Raw genomic sequence first — 12,067 nt, forward strand, 5'->3', positions numbered from 1 at the left:
CAGCCTGGGTTTGCTGCTTCCTGAACTGTGTCACCCCAGAGGGAAAGAGCCTCCCTCAGAACTATTCCAGCAACACCACCTGCCATCCTGGGTCTCAAGCACCGACTGTGTGCCTCACATTGTATGTGACAGCCCGTTAACCCTTCCCCGGGTGGCGGGAGCGCCGGCCTCAGCTTACAGTGGGGACGGTGAGGCTGAGCAAGTGGAATGTCCGTCAGAGCATTGCAGAGCCAGCTTAGGGTAAAGGTGGGCTTGAATCCAAGTCCAAAGCCCATGACTGCATTACGCTGAGTATCAGCAGCTTAGAAAAGTTGCCAAGTGGTACAAGTGAAAAAGTGACTTTTCAAAACAAGTGTTTGAACGGGATGTCACCAGCCCTCGTTGCGCACCTCCCATGACATGGCAATTTCCATTAGCTCAGTCCCTCCCCCAGAGTCTTAAGGAGTAGGTGGCCCTTTAGAAGAGGAAACCAGAGCTTAGAGAGGTCCTGTGACCAGCCTCAAACCCCCAGGAGGCCAGGACGAGAGCCAGGGCATTGGATTACAAGAAGCAGAACCTCCAAATCAGACAGGCTTGAGTTTCAAACTCGGGCACCTTCCTCGCTGTGTGATCTTGGGCAAATCACGAGCCCTCTCTGGGCCTCAGCTTCAACCCTCACAGACTGCCATAACGTTTGAGCGATTTAACTAGCTGAGCCTCAGCTCCATCATTGATGGAATGAAGCAAGACAACACAGATAACTCAGCTCAATAAAAAATGAAAAAAAGAGTAAAACCACTTCTTTTTTTTTCCTCTTTCCACTCTGCGCCGTGACCTGGTTGCTTTAGGCTGGGCTATTTCGGTGCACGCGGCTGCCGCCCACTGCTCGGTCTAGTTGCAGGGCACACGTCAGAGGTCCAGTGTGCCTGGCTTCCCCGCGCCCGTCAGGCTCTGCAGCTGGCCTGGAGCCGCGGGGTGGCGAGCAGGGCACCCTGCCCTGCCCTGTCCTCCGCCCGCGTCCCCAGTCCCCAGGTGCAGTGCATGGGGAGAGGAGCAGCACCCAGCCCAGCACGAGGACTGTGAGGGAGAAGGGGAGAGGAGAAGGGGCCACTCTTCCAACCACAGGCCTGGGGACAGCTGAGTAGCCAAACGGGAGTCGAGTTCCTGTCCGCTTTGCACTCAGGAAACCGTGACCCTGCGAAAGGCTGTCTCTCCCTGAAGAAAGAGGCCTCGTTTACCAATTCCCACAGTTCCCTTGTGGGGAAGCCGGCACGCACCATTAAAACACACAACTCTCCAGGCGGTCGGTCAGAGAAAGGGGACGGGAGCCAGCATTGGGGGAGGGGGAATACAACTCTGCCAGTCAGTTGCCCAAGAGTCAACATAAAAAGTGGTACCCTCTCTAGGCAGCCTCCCCCACCACCAGGCCCCAAACTCCACCGGCCCTGCCTCCAGGAGCCTTCACCCTCCTCGGAAACAGTGCATCTTTAACAAGATTTGAAAAGCGGGAAGCAACACGTGGGCAGCAGCAAGGCCTGTCCTAACTGGAACCTAGCATGCTCCTCCCCCCCACCCCCCACACACATACACATGCACGCTCACACTCACATGTGCACACATGCTCACACGTGCACACATACTCACACACACACAGCCAGGACTCCCTTCCTTCTCCCCACCACCAGGAACAAAACTGGGCTGACTGGAGTTGATCTCTTTCCTTAATTCCCTCAGTCCCAGGACCGGGGCTGCTGACGTAGACAACATACCAAGAGGCAGACGACGAGAACAGAAGGAAGGGAAGCACTCGAGTAGCCTGTAAACTGGATGAAGACAGTGTTTACATGGTTTGAAAGTAAGGCAGGATTTTCCCACATGAGGGCAGTTTGCAGATGCTGTTCCTCTGCGGGAGCAGGAACGTCAGATCAGCTCCCAGGTGGTCCAACCCGCTGAGCTTCCCGGTCGGTGGTGCAGTGGCGTGCACCTCGGTAAAGGAGACTTGCTCAAGAGGATCGTTCCAGGAAAAAGCCGGTGCAGAACAGTGTTGAGAGTGCAATGTTCTTTATTATTTCTGGGGAAGGAGATTGGGCAAGGAGGGATGGAATGCTCACTCTCTCTCGTATCTCTCTATAATTCGTTCACATTTTTTGCAAGTGCATTATCACATCAAAAATTTTTCAAAATGTGTTATTCATTGGAGGGAAATAAAAGAATCTGGATGGCAAACGCACCAACTGAGGGGCCCCACTGGAAGTGAGGCTACTGCCAAGCGGCCCAGGAAACTGAGGGACATCTGGAGGCCCTACGTCAGCGCAGGTGGCAGTGGCCATAGCTCATGTCATCCTGCTGATTTCTGGAGGGGTAACAAGCACCTTGAGGGTTGAGATAAATGCTCCTTTGCACACTATCTTCCCCATCCACCTAAACCTTACAAACTCAGGGCCAGGGGTGGAGGTGCCAAGGGGCCCATTGGTTAAGAGCAGTATTGAGCTCGGTAAGAAGATCCCCACCCCCATCCCACTATAAAGTCAGACACCCACCCGACTGACGTGGCTCAGTGGTTGAACATCATCCTATGAATCAGGAGGTCATGGTTTGATTCCTGGTCAGGGCACATGCCCAGGTTATGGGCTCAATCCCCAGTGCAGGGTGTGCAGGAGGCAGCTGATCAGTGATGCTCACTCATCATTGATGTTTCTATCTCTCTCTACCTCTCCCTTCCTCTCTGAAATCAATAAAAATATATTTTAAATAAAAAATAATAATAAAGTCAGACACATGAGTAGAAAACTTTCTAAGATCTACCCTGTTAGGATTTCCAGCATTGCCCTATCCGTCCATCCATCCATCCATCCACTTCACAAATGTGTATTAAGCATCTTCTGTGTACCAGACACCATTCCAACTTCAAGGGGCAGGGCATTCAGTGGTGACCCACACAGATGCTGGGTCTGCCCTGTGAAGCCTACAGTCCATGGGAAGACAGATAACCAGACGTGTGATTATAGTGAGACAGGCATCATGGGAGAGAAGATCGGGGTTCTATGGGCCTTCGGGGAAGGGGAGAAGAGGAAACCCAGGGCACCAGGGTGAAGGCTGGGGGCTACTGGAAGTGATGTGCCAGCTGAGCCCTGAAGTAAGGCAGGAGCTCACCCAGAGGAGAGGATCCCAGTAAGGGACCAGCATGACTGTTGTGGAGCTGTAAGAAGCGGGAGAGTGAGGAGTCCAGGAGAGAGCCTGATTACAGTATTAGGAGAGAACGGATGCTTCGGAGGCCTCTACATAAAGGCTTTGGCACGGGCTCCACCTTCAGAGTGCTTGACGGGGAGGCTGGTCATATTACTGACCCTTAATGTGATGTCTCCAAGGTCTCACCTCCTTGTCCTGGCCATATTCCCGAAAGAGCTTGGGCTCTGGACTCAGAAAGACCTTGGCCCTGACCTTGAACAAGTCATTTCACCTCTCTGAGCCTCCGTTTCCTCATCTGTAAAGTGGGATTAATAGCAATACTTACTTCTCAGGAGTGTTGTGAGAATGCAATCGTACCCTCATGCCAATTCCTGATGCATCCTAAGGTCTTAATCAACACAAGCTGTAATTCTGTCTGGTTGACCATGATTCGGTCAGTGTCAACGCCGAGTGATAGGCACATGGGCTTACTACCCTCTTCTATTTAGTTTTGAAATTATTACAATAAAATGTATTTATAAAAACCTCTGCTCACACAATTTTCTGCAATTGCTGCTATGATGCACGCTCCTCTGGGGAGTGCTCTCATTCATTAGGATGCAGCAGGAACAGATAGCAGAACATTCCTCCAAAACCCGCCACTTCCAGCTGCCAGCTCCCTCCTCACAGCAGTCGGAGGGGCCCTGTGCTGTGCCCCAGCCCATCTTGATTCTAGGAGGTGCCAGTGCCAACATCAGAGCCTCAAAATCAGGTGTAAGAAGGAAATACTAAGACTTTCATTTTATTTATTTTTAATCTAAAAAAGAGAGAAAGTCAAGCATCACTAATACTTAAAGTATGGATTGGAACTGTGCAGCCTGAGAGTTAAAGTGCACAGTCTTGCTGTGACTCATGAAAGAACATATTTTCTTGCCTAAGATTCTGGGAAAATGGCAAGTCGAAGGGAAACACAGGAACGAGCCCTTGTTTCTTTTTACTCCCATGAGAGGAGACCCGTCTCCGAACGTGGTCAGCCGGCTGGAATATAGATACTGACTCGAACGTGCAGATCCTCTGATGAATATAAATACAAAAAAGAGAATTTTTTAAGGTATGGATTGACAGGATACATAAATGATTCCTCAGTCGAAGACATATTGGGTGTGAGTGCTGAAAAGTGTTTGCCCAATGGAATCCGTGAACTGCGGAGCAACTGGTCTCCACAATACACACTGTGGTCCCTCCATGGTGTCATCAGACTGAATGCAGAGGGAGGCCTGGGTATTTTGTCTTGACTGCCCAGCAGAGCCATCTGCTCACCCAGATAAGGGAAAATGTAGCAGAGGCATAACTTCTATCCGACTTCCCGGGGCCAGGTGTGTATCTCACGCGCGCAGGCGGTCCTGGAAATAATTGGCCACATAGAAGCAGACCGAGGGAATGAAGAAAGAGCCTTTGGCCAATAAGGAGCAGCCATGCTCACTTCAGCTAAACCCTCTGCACCTGCAAGACATCCGTCCCCTCCCCATCCCAAGGGGGCGAAGGGAGAGCTGCTACAGGAGAAGGTGGTCAGTGAGCCTAAGGAGAAGGGGTTGCCGGTGGAGAAAGACAGGTCCAAATGCTCCCTTTGGAGTTTGTGACCTAAGGGTCCTGCTGGGTCATCAACTCTGACTCCAAGGCCAGGATATTCAGCCCAATTCTTCAGGAGCGAGTGCTCTCTGGGAGCATCCTGGGCCAAAGATCAGGGCTGGTGCTTGTCCTCTGGCCCTGCAGAGCATGCTGAGATCCCCTACGGAGAGGAAGGTGAGAAGTCTATCCCACCCATCTGCTCTCCTCTCAAAGGCTCGGGAATTCTGGGAGGTGGATGTACCTGATCTGTGCAGTCAGGCGCGCTCCCGGCCTGGAGGTCTGAGTTCAAGTCCAGGCTCAGTCTCTTATAAGCTTCGTGAACATGGGCCAGGCACTGGACCTCTCTGAGCCCTGATTTCCCCACCTCCCACAGGGCCAGAACAATACCTTTCCTACTTCCCCCGGATGCCAGCATGGTAATCCCAACCCAAGAACACAGTGAGAAAATGGGCCTGGAAGCAATTAGGACATTTAAACAATCCTTTACAAGCAGGATTGATCATAACTGCTTACTCACTAGAGGCAAGAATGGTAACTGTCTGGGGCAGAGGGTTTCTTGCATTCCACATGCCCTCTCAGGATGATGGCAGCACAAGTGGCGGGGGTGGGAGGCCTCGTCTCCCCTCCCTCCTGCCTCCTTCTCAAGGAGTCCTCCAGAAAGACCATGGGATCAGGACCCTCGGGGGCCACGAGGGGCCTGGGACAGGCAGAGTGTGCAGACAGAAGGAGGTTGCTCCTGACCTGGCCCTGCCTCCCGCCGCTGCCTCATCAATCCATCTCCTCTTAGCAGCTGACAGCACCTCCCAGCAGCCTGGGCATTAGAATTGCAAGAAGCCAGGCTGCACTGGGGAATACCGATGGAGGAATCTCAGATTCAAATGTGTCTAAGTTTTATGAACAGCCAGATCTGGGCAAGGCATTCCTACTGCCCTTCCACCAAAGGGGAGTGGTAAGGGTTTTGTTAGAAGTACAAATTGCTTCTTAATGCAGAGGATAAAGCTGGGTGCTGGCACCTCCTTAGAAATTCCTCCCACTCCCAGGAAAGACACTGCTGCATGTCAATTTTAATTTTTGAAATTTAAACCGAGGGCTTTGTGTCTAAGCTCCATCTCATCGGAGAAGGGGACGGATAAGTCAAAAAGAATTAGGGCCCCGCTGGGGATTGTAGATCCATAGCAATTAGACTTCATTTGGGTCTCAGACATTCGGTTTTAATCGCATTTCTGAATGATACAATCGACAAGGCATCAGAAATGTATACTATGCAACTGTAGATGGGGCCCGACTCTGCCCTCCCCAGTTCCTGGGCTCAGCTGGGCTTGGGCTCCTGTCAGCAGGGGTGGGGTCGTTTGAGGAATTGGGGTTCAGTTTCAGTCTGGAACTGGGGAATATATATATGATTTGTTTTCTGCCTTGCTGTCTTTCAGAACTTTATCCCTGGACTGAAAGCAGATGCAATCATTGTTAATATCCCAGTTAATGACAATAAGACATTATTCAAGTAAAATAAGAGCATCAAGAGGAATAGCCACAGCAACGGGACTTGAAGCAGGGGTATAATCGTCTTTAAAGGGGAATCACAGCTTTAGCGTCCTCCAGGAACTAAAGTTGAGCCCAATGTGATTTGGGGGCAGACATACAGCCATGAACATTGTTACCCACATTGACCTATGAATACATGTGTGTGTGCACATGTGTAACATGGACTAGTGATGACAACCACAGTATATCCACATGGGGTGTGTGTGTGTGTGTGTGTGTGTGTGTGTGTGGTGTGCGAGCCTCCAGCTTTACACAGGTACACACACACTCTGGGATTGCCTCCGTGTGCACACATTTCTCTTCAAACAACTGGTCAAAATGAACTCAGTAAGTACTAACAGGTTGTTAACTGGTTATTTTGTAGATAATTTATTATTTATTGGAATTCAATGGTCTAAAAACAAAACAAAAAAGTAAATTAAAAAAATCAAAGCCATGTTGGCTGTTTCCCTACCTTGTGCATGTGTGGGATGGGATGGGAAGTACTGAGAAGAGACCACACACAATGGGGCTCAGATCATGGCACCCTGCAAATGGGAAAGGAGGGTTCCGGAAAGGGGGTCCCTCCCCCAGGGATAGTGTATATCTCCTCGCACGCAGTTCTGGGTGAACTCGGGGAGCTGGATGATCCCCAGATTGCCTGTTTACCAGCTCTTGTAAGAGCTGTGGCCCGAGCCGGTGGTGTGGGCAAATGGACAGGTGCTGAGCACTTTATGCCTGGGTGGGTGGGTTTCTGCGGGGGGACTTCTGCACTTCTTTATAGGGACAACCATCTCAGAGACCACCTGCTGGCAAGTGCCTCATCCCTGCCTCCCATTTGCCTCCCCCACCCCTTCCTTCTCCAGAAACGCCTGGTCTTTGACGTCCTCCCACAAGGCTGGGAACTTGGAGACTCAGCCACTCCTCTCCTGCCTGCCTCTATCTAGTTCTCTCTCCCCCACCTCCTCTGGGCCCCTCCAGTTCAGGGATGCAGCCCAGGGGAGAAATATTATCTCTCCGAATAGTGGGATGCTCTCTCATCTCTCCCCACATCTTTTCGCCCATCCCGGGTGGCAGGGACAGGGCAGTGGCTGACAAGCAGGCATAGACGGGGCTCTTCAGGGCCCAGTTAATGTCTTCATGCCAAGGTGGACATCTGGAGGACCGGTCTGGGGGCCTCCCTGACAAAAACATCGGAGCCCGTGGTCTAGAAACATAATTTAATGCGTCGCAGTGGGTCTGAGTCAGGCGTTTTGTGGAGAGGCGAATTTCCGTTTGCTGGGATTGTGCGGCGGTGGGGTTTTGACTGATGGACAGGGAAATTTGCAGGAGGATAGGACTCCCCAGGGAGCTGTGCGCACTGTGGCCTACCTCGCTGGCCAGGGTTGGAAGGCTGGGCCTCCGGGCACTCAGAGAAGGAGGGAGACCGAAGAGGGCAGTTCCGCCCAGTCTGTCCAGTCCAATCAGGTTTGCAAACTGTGCTGCCACCGCCACCGCTGCTGTCCATGCCTTTGGGGTTCAGGTTCAGGCTCATCTCACCACGTTGGCGTCGCCCTCTCCCTCCCCAGATGGAGGCCGGGGGCCAGGAGCACTGCCCAGAGCATAGTGAGTTGCAGACACACTGGGGATGGGAGTGGGGCAGGGCGGATAGCGGGAACGTGTCTTTTCCAACGATGTCAAGAAGTGTCAGGAAACGCGAGGGGTCCTTGCCAGGGAGCAGCGCGCCCGCATTGGACCCAGGGCGGCGGGAAGCCCCTCGCCCAGCTCCCTGCGCCCCTAGTCCGGGTAGAGAAGGAAGCCGGAGAACGTGCTGTACTTGTTGTTGTTGCCTCCGTGCGCCTTCCCGCCGTCCAGCTTCACGTACACCTCGTCGCCCGCCTCCAGGTGCAGCACCACGCTGTTGCTGGCGTAGTCGTAGTTCTGGTCCGCGTCCTGCGCGATGGCGCTGGCCCGGACCTGGGGGCGAGCCGCGGAGCTGTGGGTCGGGTCGGGGCAGCCTGCCCAGGCCCCTCCCGGCCCCTCCCGGCCCGCCCCCTGGTCGGCCGTCTGCCAGAGGCTCCGGCTCCGGGGTCCACGCTCCCACCCAGGCTCCACCTTCTCTCGCCAACTTAGCCAATTCCCGGACTTGCGGGAAGGAGGAGAGATGGGACTTCTGATCACCCGCCCAGCGCGGAGGGTGGGAACCAGGGCCAGGACCAAAGGAAAGGGGAGTGAGGGGCAAGCGCCCTGCACAGGGGCAGCTAAAGAAGGAAGAGGCTTCCGAGGAGCCCGGGGTGGGGGCTGCAGGCGAGGCGCGCACCTAGCCAGGAAGTGCGGTTCGGGCGGCGGGGTCTGGGCTCTCCCGGCACAACCTCCGTTACACCGGGATAAACGCGACCAGGGAGCTTTGGGGAGCGGGATCCCGGGCGCGCTCGCCAGCGGGGAGGAAAGGGGTTGGCTCCCAGCAGCTGGGCGCAGGGTCTGCGGGAGCGGCGGGAGCGGCGGGAGCGCGGGGTGGGTGGGTCACTGACCTGCCCGTTCTTGCAGAGGTCAGCCCACATGCTGGTGCCGTCGCCGCCGCGCATCAGGATGTGGTAGGTGAAGAAGTAGATGCCGCGCACCTGGCAGCTGAACTTGCCGGTGGTGGGGTCGTAGTGATTGCCGAGGTTGGTGACCACGTCGTCGAACTTGAGCACCTCGTAGCCTTCGTGGGGGCTCTTGAGACCCACGTAGAAGGCGATCTTGGGGCCACTGAAGGCGGCGCTGAGCGCGCCGGTCACTTCGCCCTCAGAGTCGCCGCCGCCCCGGGTTCCGCCACCCACTACCCCGTCCCCTCCGGCCGCTCCCGCCGTCAGCTGCAGCCCTGGGAGCCCGGGCCGCCCGGAGTCGCCCTTCTCCCCCGGGGGACCCCTGGGTCCAGGCGGGCCCGGCTCTCCAGGGGCCCCCCGCGGCCCTGGCTTGCCGGGTCGCCCCGGGTCGCCCTTGGGTCCCTGGATGAAAGGGGGCGGAGGGTTGGCGCTCAGGTCTTGCATGACTTCCAGGGCGGCGGTGCTGGGTCCAGGCGGCGGCGCCTTGGCGCCCGCGGGGCCTCCACCGGGGGCCGCGCTGTAAGGGTCGCAGATCATGCGGCAGGTGCCCATCATCTCGTAGTGCGCCGCGCCGGGGGTGGCCGCCTGCAGAAGCAGCGGCACCGCGATGAGCAGCCCCAGGGCCATGGCCAGGAGCACGCCGACGGCCGCCAGGCAGGCGCGCCGCCGCCGCTGCCACTGCTGGGAAGCGGCCGCCACCAGCTCCTCCTTGCCGCCCGAGGAGGTAATGGTGGGGCGGCGCGGGCGGCCCCGCTCCCCGAATTCGGGGGCCGACTCCACGGGTCCTGGCCGCACCCCCGACGTGGCGACCCCCGCTCCGGGCGCCCAACTACTTCAGGGAGAGGCGCCCCAGCACGGGCGCCGGTGCTCACCGCGCGAGGGCTGCTCCGGAGAGGCGCGGAGCCCAGCGCGCATGGCGGGGCGCACCGGACCAGCCAGGCGCCCTCTGGGTCCGGCAGGTGGCCCGGGAGCGTGGGTGGGGGGGCGGCTTCCGGCGCGGGCTCGGCTATGCTGCCCCGGCTCGGCTCCGGGGCTCGGCGGGGCTGGCTCGCAGGTGGGGCGCCCCGGCTCTGCGGCCGCTCAGCTCGCTCTCCGGCTGCGCGGGCTCCGCGCGGAGGGGGGGACCCACTACCCTGACGTCAGGAGTCCGGGGCTGAGCGGTGGCGGCTGCGAAGCAGCGTGCGCTGCCATCACTCGGGAGACGGCGCCCTCATGGCATCAGCCTGCTGTCCTTCTCCTTTCCCTTTCGGGCTGCGTCCCTGAGAGAGGCGGTGGAGTCTCCGTTCTTCCCAGAGGCTCCTGGGAGCCACAAGTGGGCGCAGCGGGCGCATCCGGGAGCCGGCGCTTCGGACACACCCATCCGAGGCCACTCTCGCGCGCCTCCCACCAGCTACTCACGAACACTCAAGGGCGCACTCAGGAGCGCACAGGCACCTCCACATGGCCGCGAAGGGGCCCAGAATCCTGATGCCAGCGAGGTCCTTCGAGAATCACCGAATCCATCGCCCTGCCTGCAAGCAGGACCAAACCTCAGCCCACCCAGGACAGTCTTAGTCCAGGAGGCCCTGCCGCCAGGACTTCCTGGAAAACCTCCTGAGCTACTTCTTCAGAAAGGAGTAAATCTCGCTTCTAAGAGGCCCTTCACGCCTAACTGAGGGCTCCAAGCTGTTACACAGGCTCCAGAAGGCCAGCCCCAACTCTTTGAATGATTCTTTTTAGTCCACAGGCCAAATACAGGCGTCTATTAGCCTCAGCCCCTCTCTTCCAGCCAGAAAATGCCGGGCCTTGTCCTCTGTATAAAGTCCATTTAGAGATGCAATGGACACCAAGCGCTTGGCGTCACCTCGGTGCACTCTGCTCCCAGGAGCAGCTGGCCAGGACCAGTCAGACCTTCAGACAGGTGCCTGGACACCCAAACTCCCTCCTACTGAGTGGGCTTGGCTAGTTTACAAAATCCTCCAGCGGCCGGCCAGTAGCTTAGTTGATTAGAGCGTCCTCCAGGTAGGCCAACGTTTCAGATTTGATTCCATCCCGGGTCAGGACACATACAAGAATCAACCACCGAATGCATAAATGCGTGGGGCAACAATTCGACCTCTCTCTCTCTCTCTCTCTCACACACACACACACACACACACACACATCAATAAAATAAAAACTTTGAAAAACACTCCAAAGTCATTCTGAGCTAAATCTCAAATAAGCTATGACACCAGATTTGGAGGAGAATTCTCCATCTCCAGTGCAGCAGGGAGGATAAAGAGAGGAAGTGAATGCTCCTGGGTACCAACGGGGAAGACCTCAGGCTCTGAAATAAAAGCTCTGCCTTCTGTTCCTGCTCCTGCTCTTGCCCCGAGCAGCTCTGTGACTCGGGCAGGTCTGCTCCAGCCCTCCCGATGTGCAGCATGCACTTGGCCGGGCCTGCAGAAGAGCCCCCCCCAACCCCTCCCCTCCCAGCCCCCACCCCCCACCCCTGAGCTGCTATCAATGTCTGGCACAGCATCAGCATCTCTGGACGCACCAGGCGCCCTCCTGAGGCTATTGTTTGAAGAGAACATTTGTCAGGTCTCGTGTTCTTGTGGGTTTCTTAAAAATCCATTTTGTTTCTTTCTGGTCACTCTGAGCCATTTCCCCACCCCACCCTACCTGAAGTCACTCCAGCCTCTTCCTTCATCGATGTATTTCCCAGGGATTAACAGAAGATCTGGCACCACGTAGGCCCTCAGTACATATTTGTAGAAAAGAAAACTAAACAGAGCTTGAAGCAAACTTGACTCAAGAGAGAAGGGATGAAGGAACTCATTAATTAGGCACCTACTATGATGCTCAGGTACTTTGCATATGCTCCTTCCCTTATTCTTCCTTATGGATTAGCAATTATTCTCCCATTATACAGATGGGAAAACAAAGGCTTTGAAAACATAAGGTGCTTGCCAATGTCCTCCACCCATACGACAGAGCCAGACTCCTCCTCACAGCCAGCCCAGGGGCTCTGAGGAGCTGGCATTGAATGCAGCATTGGCAGCTAGTTCCTGGCCACAGTCTTCACTGGTTTTGTGGGTCCCGGTAGCACTCTCTCCCCTTCCTTTCCCTTCCCTCCCCTCCCCTCCCTTGTTCTTCCCTTCCCTTTCCTTCCCTTCCCTTCCCTTCCCTTCCCTTCCCTTCTTTCCCCTTCCCTTCCCTTCCATTCCCTTCCCTTCCCT

The 12,067-nt window shown here is 55.9% G+C and overlaps 1 protein-coding gene across 1 annotated transcript; it reads right to left on the reverse strand.

Annotated features, from left to right (window-relative positions):
* Positions 1-5,980: 5,980 nt before the first annotated feature.
* C1QL2 (complement C1q like 2) lies at positions 5,981-9,491 on the reverse strand. Its single transcript, XM_070423481.1, has 2 exons — positions 8,808-9,491; positions 5,981-8,253 (listed from the first exon to the last, which is right to left on the reverse strand). Exons 1-2 carry the CDS (start codon positions 9,489-9,491, stop codon positions 8,074-8,076), a joined length of 864 nt encoding a protein of 287 aa, XP_070279582.1. The 3' UTR covers positions 5,981-8,073.
* Positions 9,492-12,067: the final 2,576 nt, after the last annotated feature.

This window comes from Myotis yumanensis, unplaced genomic scaffold, assembly GCF_028538775.1.
Source record: "Myotis yumanensis isolate MYYU_CA2020_CCGP unplaced genomic scaffold, mMyoYum1.0.hap1 SCAF_8, whole genome shotgun sequence".
Classification (NCBI taxonomy): Eukaryota; Metazoa; Chordata; class Mammalia; order Chiroptera; family Vespertilionidae; genus Myotis; species Myotis yumanensis.